At 38.4% G+C, this 15,361-nt stretch overlaps 1 protein-coding gene across 1 annotated transcript; it reads right to left on the bottom strand.

The window, feature by feature from the left end:
- Positions 1-5,730: 5,730 nt before the first annotated feature.
- On the bottom strand, positions 5,731-15,134 carry gprc6a (G protein-coupled receptor, class C, group 6, member A). The gene is made up of 6 exons (XM_088409354.1): positions 14,894-15,134; positions 12,368-12,662; positions 9,975-10,778; positions 8,927-9,142; positions 8,578-8,701; positions 5,731-7,185 (listed from the first exon to the last, which is right to left on the bottom strand). Exons 1-6 carry the CDS (start codon positions 15,088-15,090, stop codon positions 6,056-6,058), a joined length of 2,766 nt encoding a protein of 921 aa, XP_088265480.1. The 5' UTR covers positions 15,091-15,134; the 3' UTR covers positions 5,731-6,055.
- Between the last annotated feature and the right edge of the window lie 227 nt (positions 15,135-15,361).

Genomic DNA, 15,361 nt, shown 5'->3' with positions numbered 1-15,361 from the left:
GAAATCCAGCCACCAAAAAAAACTCATATTTCATCAAAAATTAAATCACTCAATGTAAGGCTTCCTTATTCTATATATATATATATATATATATATATATATATATATATATATATATATATATATATATATATATATATATATGTGGAAAACTTAAAATACCATGATACCGCTCCTATAATCAATCAGGGTCGTATTCTACTGGGAAAAATGAAAATGAACATTAGCAGATGGGGTATTTCTCTTTCAAATCAAGCTTGGTCTCCAGTCGACCAATATTGCAGGCAAAAAAAAAAAAAACGCAATCGAAATTACATAACGCTTTCAGTTAGTTCAAAAGGCGTGCATTTGGTTTGCGTTGAGCTGCAGGATTGGGTAGAGGTGTGTACGGGAAATGTATTTGTAGTGTTGAACGTAATTGCTGTGAAACAATCATGAAACTACTGTGTCATTAGTATGATTTACCACTCCTTCATTACTTGCTTTTGATCTCACTCAACCATAGCTAGCACAAAAGATATATGCTAGTTTCTTACTGACGGAGCAGGTCAACTGTCCCCCTCGAACATGGCATTGAGATGGAATAAAACAAGACTATTCCTGCTTTCAATACGCTCTTTCTGAGAGAACAGCTGTAGAGGCCGATGGTAGTTGCTCCTTATTATACACACACCCACGTGACGTCAAATATTTATGAAATGAGAGTAAAATAATTGGTTAAAAAAAAAAAGTGGCGTTCAGATCGACACGGAAGTACTACTTTGATACCTTCGAAATCTTTGTGCTCTAGAATGATCATTTCTCTTATCAAAATACTCACACTTCATTCCTATTCGATTTTTTCACTTTGATTTTCAATTCACTTGAAGTAAATGAGTGTGTAATTTTTCATATGCGCCCGTGGGAGCTTTAGTGGCACTACGGTAATCGGGTCAAGCTGTCTGTAGCTATAACAGACATGGCAACCTCCGGAGGAGTGCCACCCCATGTGATATAAAAGCGCTATATAAATAAAGCACAGGTACATTTACATAATAAATAGCCCTCCTGTTTTTGAAATTTATAATAATTTAATGTATTCATTTTTAATGAAAAGCGGTCTAAATCTTAAATATTATAATTTTAAGGATTTCATGTGGTACCAAATTCAGTTTCAGGTGGAAGCAGAAGCAAGAAGAAGCAATGCTGCAAATAGTAAAAACATAGACATTTTTAATTTGGTGCATTAGTATAAAGTATTAAAAATTCATTAAAAATTGAACCCAATGCAGTTAAATTAATCAAGCATATATGAACACGACCTAATCAAAACAATAAAGAATATTAATCAATTCCAACCACAGAGCAATCTGCCGAAATTAAGTAGCAAAAACATAATAAGATCAATTGTTCTGCTACCTCCCAGGTAGTTTTATATGTTCCTACCTGTGTTAATGAAATCTTTAAATATAAATATAAAAGTTTTACATCGTTTGGAAAGTTGCCCTGGCTGGTGATATCAAAGGTTCTGTCTTCACCATTGTATGCAGTAATATCAATAATAGCGCTTTAGCTTGGCTAGCTTCAGAATTAGCTCCCAACAAAGTACAGTACCTACTTTAGGTAGTATGTGGTATATGCTAACGTAGCCGTTAGCTACTAGTAGTTAGAATTAGCCTTCATGCGACTCACTAATAAGCATCCTCTGTCACGCTTTCTTCACAACAAAATACGATATAAAAATGGAGTTAAACATTACTAGAGCACCAATTGTTTTGAACGTATTTTCTTTAGCAAATGTAATTAAGCAAAGAAAATTAAAATAATCATTCATTTAGTTCATTATTGTTTTATGTGAGTTTCACATATTATTTCATACTGAAGATTGCTTCGTCATTAATTCCATCAAAGATGGCCTTGACCATGTAGTCTACAAGGATTGGAGATACCCATCACCTATTTGCAAAATTTGGTATTACCTCTTGGCACTCGCATTATGCAACAATTCATTCAATGTAGGTTGCAGATCAATTGATGGCTGATGTGATATTGAGGTATGAAAAGGAAAAATGATTGAAATTGATTTGACGTCATTTATTGGCATGCCAAATCACGCATCCTCATAGAATAGTTACAACACTATTAATGCTTTGCAAATTTTGTTTGATTATCATTTTATCCATAATAAAATAATTACATGTTACAAATGTGAATGATAAATGGATATGATTGATATTAAACAAAACCAACCGTTGAAACCACCATGTGTTCAATATATAAGAGTACAGTATGAAAATCCTAGCCGTCTATGGGCAGCAGGTGGGGCCTGAACTGGCTACCAGCCAGTTGCAGGACAAACAGGGACGAACAACCATACAGTAAAGTACAATCAACCACTACCAGGCTACTACTGTACAAGCAGAAATAAAATAATATCTGAGTCCTGGCAAGAGTACGTCACCTCCAACAGAAGACACAAAAGGCTCTCACCTACTTAAAATGGAAATATTAATCCAAAAAAAAAAGTGGGCCTGTTGTGGGGTAATAATGTCCCTAGGTGTACAAATTTTTGCAAAGGGAAGACACACTAGATAGACACAGAGCGGTGTGCTCAAGTCAGAAAAAGACTTGCGTTCTGTTTGTAATGAAATATTTTCTTTTGTCTGTAACAATACAGCAGAAGAATAGCTTCAGCACTATCCATTTGGCATGTACACAATCATGAATTCACTTTACACGACGACTGTATTTACTAGCTTCATGAAGACATACAAGATTTACACATAACAATAAATGTTTCAGGCAATTTCCGGGCCAGTCAAAGTAGTCAACAGGCGCTAATCGCGGCAACATGCAAGAAACCAAAACAAACTGAATATCACTTTAAATTGTTCCCACTCACAAGAGGCATTTAAGGACGGCCGACTCAAGACATCTGCCAAGTAATGAAGAACCACCTCCCCTAAAAAAAAAAAAATCTGACATCTCTATATTGCACTCAGCGCAGTGAGATATAATACCTAAAATGGCACTAAATCATTTTATTTGAATTGTACATAAAATCCTAATAGTTACATCATTGTTCAAGTTTTTCTTACTCTTAATTGAAGTTACAAAGAAGCACGGGAAGCCCCCATCAAGGTTATGCTTCGTCAAAAGCAATTAAATCATCATCAAAGACAGGACACCACAAACCATTCTTGGCACTGAAATATCATTCCAGTTCAGTTGCATTTAAGCAAAAACTTAACATTTCTGTTAAGATTGTCGGGAAATAAGCAACCTTCTTTTTACTTAAATTTTGATGTTGACGGGCTTTCCTATTTATTCATTATACATTTTTTTTCCAGAACCAACACTCCCTGATATTTTTCATACAGTATATGTACTATTAAAAGCACAAAGACTGAAAGGCATTTGATGGAATTTATGGTGGCGTAAGAATAAAAAAAGTCCCCCCCCCCCAACATGCGCTGCGTCTTTGTCACACAACCAGACAGACAAGTTTTCAGTTGGGGCTTTTCTGTCTGCGTAAAACATGATGATGACATGCCTCACCTGAGGCTGTTTATGTTGTCGCTCTCACTCCAGCTGTTCTTTGAATCAATTCATTGTTTTTAATCGGATGTTTTGTGTGGGAAACATCTCACTACCCTTGGAAAAATCAACTCTCTTTATATCTGCGTGCCATCAAGACAAAATGAGTGACAGAAGTAGGTTGAAAGATTAAATAACTTGCACGCACCTGAAAACAAACGCACGCTCAGCCTTGGTATTTGCTGACGTCCAGGCACTACTCTATATACGCATTATTTATAGCGGTGAGCAGAAAAGATAACAACCGGCAGAGTCCCTGTCTCACGTGAATAGAGGGGTTCAATTGCATGTCACACATACCTTGTCCAATTATGTTCCTCTACCACATGAATATGTGGGAAACACACAGGCAACACTGTTGGTGATATTGTGTTTAGGATTGTTAGATTAACAGATTAATTGCAAGGGATTTTTTCAAATTGTGTTGGTCAAATTTTTAAACTAACTTACTCTGGTGAAGCCTCTTTCCTTATCTCCCTTGCGTCTATCTAACAGCGTGTGTGTTTCATGAGGTAGACCGGCAATCTTCTCTTGGTCTACTTAACAGGTGGGAGTTTTGGAAGGAGTAGATTACAACTCCTGCCCTCAATTGGTCAATGGACACGGTGGGAGCCAATCATGTGTCGCTCTACCTCATGAAACACATATAAGGGAGAGATCACCAGATCGTTGTAAATCTCTTACTTAGATTTCTTTTGTAATAATTTGGAATTTCAAGGGAAAACTCTGATTGTTGTCATGTTTGGTCAGCTACAGGCTTAAGAACACATTCATTTGCAAGTTTTTGAAATTTATAATCATTTCATGTATTCCTTTTTACTGAATCATGTTCTATATCTTACACACTGTCCCTTTAAATTGAGCAGCGGAGGCAAAAATCTTATACTGGATAAGATATACTGTTGAGCAGGGCTTCACAAACTTTTTGGAGACAGGTACATTGCCAATGTTTGAGGAAAAAGAATCATTTAGGACAGACTTTTTATTCACCAACAGATTCATTTTGACAAGTATTTTTGTTACTTTTCAGCCATACTAAAATTTACAAGATAAAAATAGCAAATTCCCCGTCTTCTCATAAAAAACTGGGTCACTTTCCCCCAAACAGGTTTCTGCCAATGATTTAGTCAAAAAGAGCAAACAGTCAAAAAACGCATTTTGGTCATCCATTGATGTTTTCAATAAGTCCAAATTCGATGTAGTCCTCTCTGTATTTTCTTTGTTAAGAAAGGTTTTCTTTTTTTTTTTTTTCCTCTCTAGACGAAGTGGACGGTCTTACAAACGCATCCATAACTAAGTAGATAGTAGATGTTCTGCGGGCATGCGGTTCAAGCTCTTTGATGATGACGTGGATTACGTGAGTCTATTTGACGAATTTCAAAATTCTAACATTTTTAAGAAGATATTAAACCAGTTGAACTGATTGCTTTTTTAAAGAGTTATGAATACATTATTTCACGGACCGCCTGGGGTCAGGCCAGGGACCCCCAGCAATACCTGGCTTTTTGAAAGCTGCGTTCGTGTTCAACCAGACAACTATGCATTGTGTGCAAACGAGACCCAGTGATGACAATTGTGCCCTCATGAGCAGTTCAGCGCTAAGTACGCTCATCCACATACCCAAATGTCAATCAATGTCAACATTCGCAGTGTGTACTGCAGTTTCTTAATCCATCTCTATTGTGAGAACTACACGACTGATCCTTCAGAATCCATCTTCAACTTACCGGGCCTTGAAAATGGATCGTTTCGTTTTCGATATCCCCAATCAATCACAAAACGCATGTACGCAAATGACTCGTACCTACGGAGAATTTGGAACGCGATCACCAACCAAAAGGCCAGAACACCTGGAGAAAATCAGTGTGTGGGCGCTATTGTATAATAGTTTTAATGAGGGAAACTCTTTGCCTCTGTGGGGCAATCTTGTACTTGTCTCACCACAGGAGCTCAATTAGCATTAAACGAGAATGTGAACGGGCATGTGTTTTTGGCTGTACTGCATGTGCTTGCATATTTGATTGACTAGCAACCAGTCCAGACTGCAGCCCACATTTTGCCCAAAATCAGTCTTGTGTTCCAGCTCCAGCGGCTCTGATCGGGTTAAGGGACATGGATCAATGGAAGAATAAATATGCATTCGACTCATTTCAATTCTGACAACATAACCAAGTTTTATTGTTCGAATGGTAAATAGAAAATCAGTAGAATATCGTGTTCTTAGAAAAGCTTCCTCTCAAAGTACAAAAACATGTACAGGGTGTTTTGAAGTTACTCTTAGAATAAGAACATACTGTATGGTACTAAAGCATTGTAGCATGTACAGCTGACCTTTAAACATGCATGCATGTTTAGGTTTGCCTGACAACTGTTTTCAGCGTTGAGACACGTGACCAAAAACATTCAGCCATTTTCAGTTCTTTGCACGTTATCTCTCATGAGATAACTAGTGGATAAGCAGTCTTTACTTAGGCAGAGCTTAAAAACTGATGCTTCTTCTGCTTCTGAGGGAACCGTGGCGGTCAATAACGTTTTTTCCTCGGAAAGAAAGATTGAAACCGTCTATGTTACTGTAGGCTTTCTCCACTGCTCGTTTGATGTAGTCCTTTTCGATGGAAACGGAGGGCGAATGCCTGATAGTCTGCTGACTGCTGACATGTTTCTCTGACACTGAACTTCCAGACACGGAACATGAATCTGTACTCTTTACATGATACTGATACAGCTTTTGCCTGAAAGCACTGCAGGTGTTTTGGTCTTTCTTATAAAGCATGATGTAGCACTTTGGGAAGAAATGACAACCGATGATGCCGTAGTTAGAGATGAGAATGACCACCATCTCCACAGCCGGAACATACACTCCGGTCGTCGTGATGTAGACGGGGACAAAAATCAGCCAGGAGATAAGGTAAAGCAGCATGCTGAAGGTAATGAACTTGGCCTCATTGTACCGCTGCGGCAGCTTACGTCCCACGAAGGCGCAGACGAAGCAAACAAAAGCCAAGAGTGCGATGTAGCCCAGCATCACACCGAAGGCCAAATATGATCCTTCGTGGCAGCATTCCAGCAGAGTCTGAGGCTCCAAAACAATGTCCTTGTAAGGGCTTTTGAGGACCAGCCAACAGATACAAATGATGACCTGCAATGCCACGCACGCAACCACAATCAAGTAGGACTGGTAGACCTTCCGGAGCGCTCCCTGCATGTCTATGTTCAACTGGAATGCCAGAAGGATCTTCAGGGATTTGACCAAGATGCAGGACACGCACACGGTGAAGCTGATGCCGAAGAGCACTTGCCGCGCTTTGCACTGCAGCGTGACCGGCTTGCCGACAAACAGCACGGCACTGATGAAACTGACTACCAAGGAGTACAGGATGACTTGGCTCAGGGGTCCTCCGGCAGCTCTCACCACAGGGGTGTCCCGCTTATGGAAAAACAGCGCGGACACCATCAGAACCAGCACGATGCCCAGAGCGGAGAACGCCAGGAGGACTATGGCAAAGTGGTCCTGCCACTTGAAGAAGGTGAGAGTTTTACGCAAGCATATGCCGCTTCCCTGAGGAGACCACTCGGTGTTTTTATCACAGCTCATACATTGGTCCATATCTGAAAGAATGGAAGGGGGACGCACGGATTAATTTCGGGCGGTTTATTTAAGACAAATGAAAAGCATGCTAATAATGTGGAAACGAGAATGACTAACTTTTTCTATTTTTGACTTCCTCAAAGAGCACTGTCACCTATAATTCTCTAACCTTGTGACATTAAGAGATCTGAAGGAGTGTCACGGGAAATTACCAAATTCCACTTAATTGGTCAATATTATTTACACATAACAAATAAGGTACCTTTGCCCCCCCTTTTTTTTTTTTTACACCACAACTAATATTGTCTTTTTCATACTTTTTGCTATTTAAAACTTTTGTTTGTTCTGTTTGATATTTCCATTCACTTTTTGTGCTAATTTTGTTTGACATAGAAAACTTTTTTCACCATTTCTGGCAGTCAAAACATTGATATTTTGTTGGTGACTAAATTATTCTTCCTGTACAAATAATATCCTTAAAAACAGTTTTGCTACTTTCTGTCGCCTAAAACTGATCTGACGGTCACATGTACTCAAGGATTGGGTAAAAACCAATCATGAATCATAACCCAGAACATAGGTTACACATGAGCGGTTGTTACCCGAACTTTGAACACGTGCAATTTTCAGCAATTGTACATGGAAAAATGGTTTAGTTTACATTAGCAATGTAAAACTAGTAAGGAATTATAGAGAAAATCACTTGAATCCTATAGTTCTCATTAAAGTCTCTAAAGAAATAACTAGACCAGGGACGTCCAAAATGGGTCCTTGAGGGCCAGATTCCTGCATGTTTTCCAGGTTTTTGTCCCCAAGTCACCTGATATAAATGATCAGGATCATTATCAGGCTTGTGCTGAGTTTAGTGATGAGCTGATCATTTCAATCAGGGGTGTCGGGGAAAGAAAGCAGGAAAACATGCGGGAGACTTGCCCTCGAGGAGTGAATTTCGACATCCCTCAACTAGACATTATAAGACACCTAATAATATGAGCGTGTTCAAATTGATTCATTAGCATTTTCAATGCAAGCAAGTGCAGTCGCGCTTGAGTTTGTATCAACTAAAAACAAAAATATTAAGGTTTGTTGCACAGTCAACAGTATTATTATCAACATAGCTCCAAAAACACACAAAGAAAACACACACACATACTGGGCTGCGTGAATGTAGTCACACCTGACTGTGCATTACATTAACAACATTAGAACACAAAAACCCTTCAAAAAAAGGGACTGCCAAGTGGCCAAATGTATCCTTTGATACTACATTTGCATATTTCCTTGCAATTAAACCAAGCTCGACTAGCAATGTGCTTGTGTCTTGCACTAATTCATGTTGCCGTGTGTTGGCAGATGGAAGTGGAAAGACGCCCTGTGCGCGGCATGTCTGCTTCCACAGGGTAATTACTTGCCTGTGTCATTGGAGTAGTAATTTTCCGTGCAGTTGATGCACTCATAACAACAAGTGTGTAGACCCTCCGACGTTTTCTTGAACTCCCCAGGCATGCAACTATTGGAGCATTTTGAGATTATGTGCTGGAAACAAGGAGAATTCATATAAGTACTTTTTTTTCCGCTGTAAATATTTTTTGATTTGTTTGCTATTGACAACAGAAGCAAAATTTCACTAAGAGGGACCACCTGTGTGAAATGTTGCTTGTTTTAGCTTGGCTTAAACATCACAATGACTTTGCCAATAGACCAATACACTTTTTGTTTGTTTATACAAACGGTTATGATGGTAGCAGGATGAGGGCCCACCTGTAAGTCTGGAAAATAAGCTGTGGAGTTGCTTTTTGTTAAGGTGAAATTGTTGTTTTGCGGATTGTACTCAGCCACGATGTCATGAACGTCAATTCTCCCTTCAAGTGACCTCCATATGGTGACATCATAACCTTGGTTGATATCTCCTTTGTTGTCAAACGTATATGTCTTCCCTTTACTTTCAAATGAATGCAGCCGCAGAGCTTCCAATACCTGCAGAGAGAGGAGAACTTGAAAACGTCATGGGTTCAAGCATACAGTACAACATGCTTACAGTAAAATGACAATTTGAGGATCTTGCAGGTTGTTTTGATTTTAGTTCAGGTTTGCAGCATATTTTGTTCTTTTTATGTATATTCATTATTTATTTGTATGTTTGCTTATATTTTATTTATATTAATATTATTGTGGGATTATGGCTTTTGCCATGAAAATACATTAAAAACTTGCAACCAGCTCAAGGTGTCCCCCACCCTCTGCTCATGGACAGCTGGGATAGGCTCCAGCAAAACCCTCATGAGAGATTAAGGATGGATGGGTGGATGAATAGATAGAATTTATTATCGTCACTGTCTTTAAATCACAAAATGACATCTTTATTTTTTTTAGGCTATTATTGTAATGGTGTTCATTGTGGGTTATCAGTAAAATAATCAAGTTCCTTCTGAGTCTTCAACTTGACAACCAGGAAATAGAATAAAAACATGCTGACATGTTTGCTTTACGCTCATCCGAATTACAGGTAACCCATTTCATCACTCGTGCGTGTGTAAGCATTTCAAATATTTTAATCTCTTAAAAGGTTTTGCTTTTACTTGGTGGTTTTTTGTTTGTTTTGTTTACATTTCTTGTTTCCACTTTCCTTTGTACTCAGTTTAAGTTACTTCACAGTATCTATTCCTTTGTTTGAGACAGCTTCCTGGCAACTGTTTTACCACAATTGATTTTATTTTATATTTTTCATATTAGCAGTCGGTTTTGAAGTGTGTGTGGAATTAGCTTGTACTGCAGTTTTAGGAAGGTATTTGGACAAATCTGACAATACCTCCCAGGGCTGAAGGGTGCCAAGGGTTGTGCAATTTCTGCTCCTGCAGATAGAGGCGATGGCCTGAGCAGTGGCGGCCACAGCCAATTCAACGCTCAAGACTGTGGCCGGGTTGATATATTCTTTGAGGGTCTTCACAACTTTAGCCGCCAGCTCAGCGCTTCCAGAAACATCGCTGTCGTTCATAATCGCAAACAAGTCTTCCAGGAATGTGTTATTCCACGTGTTGTTGTATCCGGTCGCCTCCAGCCTGTCCAGGTAGTCGTTGAAAGAGGACATATCCCCGGTTTTGAAGTTGAAGCCCACGACGTGCCCTACGTCCTCGAGGCTTAGGTTTTCAAGCGCGGAGTCTGCAGTGGACCAACTGTCACTGGCTAACCACACTCTTCTCATGGACTCTTTGCTTTTTCCTTTACTCAGAACCTCATTCCTCATTTCCTCATAAAGCGTTTTCATGTGAGATGACTTTGAAAAGGACACCACCACCTGTGCCTTAGGATTTTGAGAAACAATTCGGGCAGTCTGTCTGACAGCAGAGTGTAAGACTTCCCCCTTAGCGGTGTGTGGGAGGATAGATTTGAATGCTATACAGATTCCATTTTCAGCTGCTTGAGCTGCAAAGTGCTCAAGCGCCGAGCGGCCGTAATCACCATCCGTGACGATCATTCCCACCCAGTTCCAGCCATGGAGGTTGATTAGTCTGATCATGGCGGCTATCTGATGCTCGTCATTTGGAACTGTCCTCAAGAAGCTGGGGAAGCGGAGCTTGTCACTCAGAATCACAGCTGTCGATGAATAACTGATCTACAGACACAAAGTGCATTGTTTGTTGGCATCAGCTAGTGAACAGCTTGAACATGGAAAAAAAAGATTCTTATGATGCATGCCAAAGATTGCTGCACAAAGTGACTTTTGTATTGGACAATGTATAACTGTTGATGCGTGAAGGTCATGAAGGTGACTGTAGTATGCACTGCTTTTAAATGCATTTTATCATGCATATGTTTTCAAACACGACAATACAACAAAAAATAACATCGTTTTTGTTATGGTTTTCATTTTCATATAGGAAACAGGGCTGTGCAGTACTTGAAATTTTGGAATCGATCAATACGGCCTAAATACTCGTGTCAATCCTTTAGGTTCATAAAATATGGTGGTATTTTAAACCATTTGTCCTGTTAATAACATGTTATACATTTTAAAATTTCTTGTTGAGTTCTTCACTTTGCCATAATATCTTTAAACTATCTCAATTAGCATGAATTACAAAAAAAAAGAAACAAATGAAGGAATGTGAGGAGGCAGCAATCGAGATTGGAATCAAAGCAGGGCTACACTCATGTAAACTTGAAATTGGAATGAAAAATATGTAAACATCAATAGACTGTTTCAAAATAGTATTAAAAATGTTAAACATTAAATATATTATTAAAAAAATAAAAGATTTTAACTATAGAATGGTGGACTGGCCAAATATATAAATACATAAATGTAAAGGATCAATACTAACTCTTTGTCATCAACAACATCCCATATCAACTTTAGTGTCAATTCTATCGCTATTTGATCAAACTGTAGGAATGATACTATTAGAAGGAGAAATTGTGCATTGACCAAAATAGAAGCCATTATGTTTTAGTGACGATTTGGATAGTGCACAAATTGCATGAATGGAAGTGTTCATCTGCAGAATTATGAGATTATTATCAGACAGCAAGATAATGACTCAAAACATACTGCCTAAATAACAACAGCATTCAAAGGGTAGTGCTGTACCTAAAAATCACATCAGCAGAGAAAGCTATCAACACAGGCAAGTGAAACCCCATACAGCGCAGGTGTCAAACTCAAGGCTCAGATTTGGCCCGCCACAGCATTATATGTGGCCTGCGAAATGAAGATTTGACTTTAAATTTCCAATCTTGCAAGTTGTCTTCAACTTTTAAAAATAAACAAAAGCATTTTCTTTCTTTCTTTTGAACAGTTTTTCTCAGCCCCTGATTTCAAAACTAGGTAAGTGTGTGACGAACACACTAAAAGTTTATTTGACTTGACAGTCATACTGGCCCTCTGACAGAAACTATAACAAATGTAGCCCCCGATAAAAAATGACTTATACACATATTGTATGCTTTTTACTTACAAAAAAAAGAGTAATCGCATGAAACAAATGAATGCAGTGAAAGGCCGAAAAAAAACCCACGACCGTTAAAAGACTTAATCATTCAGACAGGTTAAATTTGAACTATTTTCAGTCTCTGTTCCAATACTTTTGCTCACCTGTATAAAATAATTTGGTGTTTGTCTATTAGGTGCCGATATACATACATAGACACCCCCCACCCGCCAAAAAAGAAAAAGATTAAACAGAGTAAAAGCTCAAATCTTACCAGGGGAATCATGTCGATGGCTAGTTGCCTGGCAATGACAATTGACATTTCAGAGAAAGCAGCACCCAAGACGGCAATGACTGGTTGATCGCATGTGGATGAGGCCTGTTCTGTTCCGCACTTTGCCTGTTCTACGAAGTCAGCTGTGGCTCTCAGGCCCACGTTGACGTTAGTGCAGGAGTCTTGGATCCGGTAGCCCAGAGTTATGTTGAGATCCGTCAGTAAAGGAGATTTATTCATGACTTCAATTGCATTGATCATACTTAGCAATAGTGTCGAGGCAGAGAGTGAGAACCTGGGTGAAAAACAACATTTATTATTCAAATCCAACATGCTCTAGCACATTATGCACATCATTTTACTATAAAAAATATGATGGTGCAAAAGGACATTGACAGACTTATGATCTTATATACAGTATGATGATTTACCAGATTGGGAAATAAAACAAATCCATAAAATTCAGCAGCCTAATATTAGTATTTGTACAGTTGATACACATTAATTGTGAGTACAGTATATTAATGTTTTAAATAGCAGTCAAATGATTGCATGAAGTTTGCAGCTCATACAGACGTCGCCAGTTTTTAGATTTTCTCTGCGGAGATGTTTTGCCAGGCCTTCACCTTCTGTGTTTTGGTGGACCAATTGGAGCAGTGCTACCAATTTCGTTGTATACCTGCTTGTACAATGACAATAAAGGTGTTCTATTCCATTCTGTTCCGTCTTCCTGCATTTATTTATGTGAAAAGCATGCTTTATTGGGTTGGGATCAGACTATTAAAAACATTTGCCCTTTTGCCTTCAAAATGTCTTTATTTAGGGTTTTGGTTTACTATTGTTGCCAGCAATATTGACTAACTCAACGAAGTGGTGTGCTTTGGATTATGAACAGTTCTTTCCTTCATCATAGTATTTCACTACCATCGTTTTTAGTCAAGTTATTCCTGATTTCATCAACCCCAAAAATTCCAGATTACAGATCATGGAAGGATCCTGAACAACAAAGGTTTGCACACTGCTGTATATTTACATTAATTAAGGAGCAGTCTGTCCATTAACCTCTCCAGTATTGTTGGCCTCGGTTTGATGCTATAAAGTGTTTGAAAACTATTTTGTGATCCACTCCACATTATCCAGATTCCTAGTCGTGGTAGATTAAAAAAAAAACAAATTCTGACTTTTATAGGCAAATGGATTAAACAGTATACAATGGCCAATTAATTTGCCTGATTTTGACACATGCATTTCTCTTACGAGTGAAAAAGTTGGAGGCGGGAAGGCTTAAATCACAAATTAACACCAAGTGTAGATGGTTGTAGCTGGAGGCCTGTTGAAGCTTATATGGATTATCTGGGATTTTCAGAAGTTGTTGATGGGGGCTTCAGACATCATTCAAGCATTACAAAATACCCCTCATGTGGTAAATGGTCTCTGCTTGCCCACGCTCTGCATCATCAGAAGAGCCAAAAAGGACCAAAGTATCTCATATGTGTCAGTTATTTATAGAACTGTGTCAGTTGACAAAATACCTTCATCTGAACATTCAGGTTTGTGTAATAACTAAATACATGTTTTTTTGTTAAATGTTCTAAAATGTAATATGTGTGTTGTACTTTAATGCTCCATTGATAGTTTTAGTACAACTATCTTATTGTGTCTTATGTGATGGAGGCAGCTCATAAAAATCATGTCAATGTCAAAATACTTTTGCGCTTTATGTCCTAAAAGTTAGCAATGAAAACCTTTTAGTCATTTGAATCTTTTGTTTGATATAAAATTCTCCCTTGCGTAATATTTCATTGAACATACTGCGTCTGATTTCAAAACGTGTACTCACAAGGCCAACACATTCTCAACAACACGTTCATCTGTGCCATCATCAAATACTTAACTCAGAAAATGCATCGTCATTGTAGGTGTAATTTAATTTATGAGTGTAAATGCATTTACAGTATACATTTGCTATATCTTGTTTATATTTACAGACTCACAAAAGGACAACCACATTGTCATAATATTCTCGATAATACGTACTATTATTTTTAAAACAATGCATTTAATGGAAAAGGTACATCTACTATTCTGCTTTTAGAAAGAGAAAAAAATGTGCATTTTTTTTTTACCTTCAGTGAACTATTACATGAATATTCTCCGAATTTTAGTTTTAGGTCTCCAATTATAGTCGCATTAGCAGCTAAGCGAACATTATTAACTTCGTTAAGGCAAAATATTTGAGCAAAATCACAGTTTGTAGTCGTAGTTGTACAGGTCTCCTGACACATACTGTAAGTGATGGAGAAACATTTCTTGCCTATTATTCCTTTTTGTAAATCACAAAAATGACATTTGAACAGGGATGTGTCAACTTTCATAATCCACTTTACATGTACAGATGTCATTTTAAATCCACTATGTAAACAAATTAAACAAAAAGATGAAAAAATATTTCAGAATAAATCTGAATGAAAGTTCACAAATGTAAATATGTTGTGAAAAAAGTTGTCACACTGAACTTGGACTTACTCAGAGCACGTGTAGGGCTGGGGAGCAAAGGAACTGTCATTTTTTTCTACAGCTCTATGTACCGGGAAGATTCCTCCGATGATGAGGTGTCCCCCGGCTGTAGCTCCTGGTTCTCTAGTTTCAAATTCCAAGGCCCCTTTCCCAAAAATCCAACAAAGTGTGAAACATAAATGAGTTACAGCCGAAACCTGTGCCATGCTTGTGTCCTCTCCCTCCCTCCCTTCTCTCGCTGGCTCGCCTGCACTGCTTTACCTCGGGCAAAGGGATGCATTTCTTTTTAAGCATCCTTACTGCGGCCAAGAAAACCACTCCTCTGGCTTTGTCTCTGTCAGATCTCTAGTCGCGTTTCCCCTGTAGGCCCCGCCCACTCTAACCTGGCTGCAGGCGGGGTGACTCATTGTTTCAGCAACATATTTCTTGCTGGGTATAAACATTTTCGTCAGATGATTAGAGGGCATGGTAGCTTAC

The sequence above is a fragment of the Hippichthys cyanospilos genome, chromosome 3 (genome assembly GCF_059441005.1).
Source record: "Hippichthys cyanospilos isolate Australia breed blue-spotted pipefish chromosome 3, RoL_Hcya_1.0, whole genome shotgun sequence".
In the NCBI taxonomy this organism is placed as follows: Eukaryota; Metazoa; Chordata; class Actinopteri; order Syngnathiformes; family Syngnathidae; genus Hippichthys; species Hippichthys cyanospilos.
Note: the sequence above shows the minus strand (reverse complement) of the source record. Positions and strands in the feature narration are given on the sequence as shown.

What these genes read in the sequence shown, in the direction of transcription:
- gprc6a (XM_088409354.1), bottom strand. Translation starts at nt 15,090, where the DNA reads ATGGCACAGGTTTCGGCTGTAACTCATTTATGTTTCACACTTTGTTGG. An exon ending in CAGCCCTACACGTGCTCTGA is followed by an intron (nt 12,663 to 14,893) that starts GTAAGTCCAAGT and finishes TTTTTCACCCAG; the next exon opens with GTTCTCACTCTCTGCCTCGA. An exon ending in GCACCCTTCAGCCCTGGGAG is followed by an intron (nt 9,143 to 9,974) that starts GTATTGTCAGAT and finishes CTCTCTCTGCAG; the next exon opens with GTATTGGAAGCTCTGCGGCT.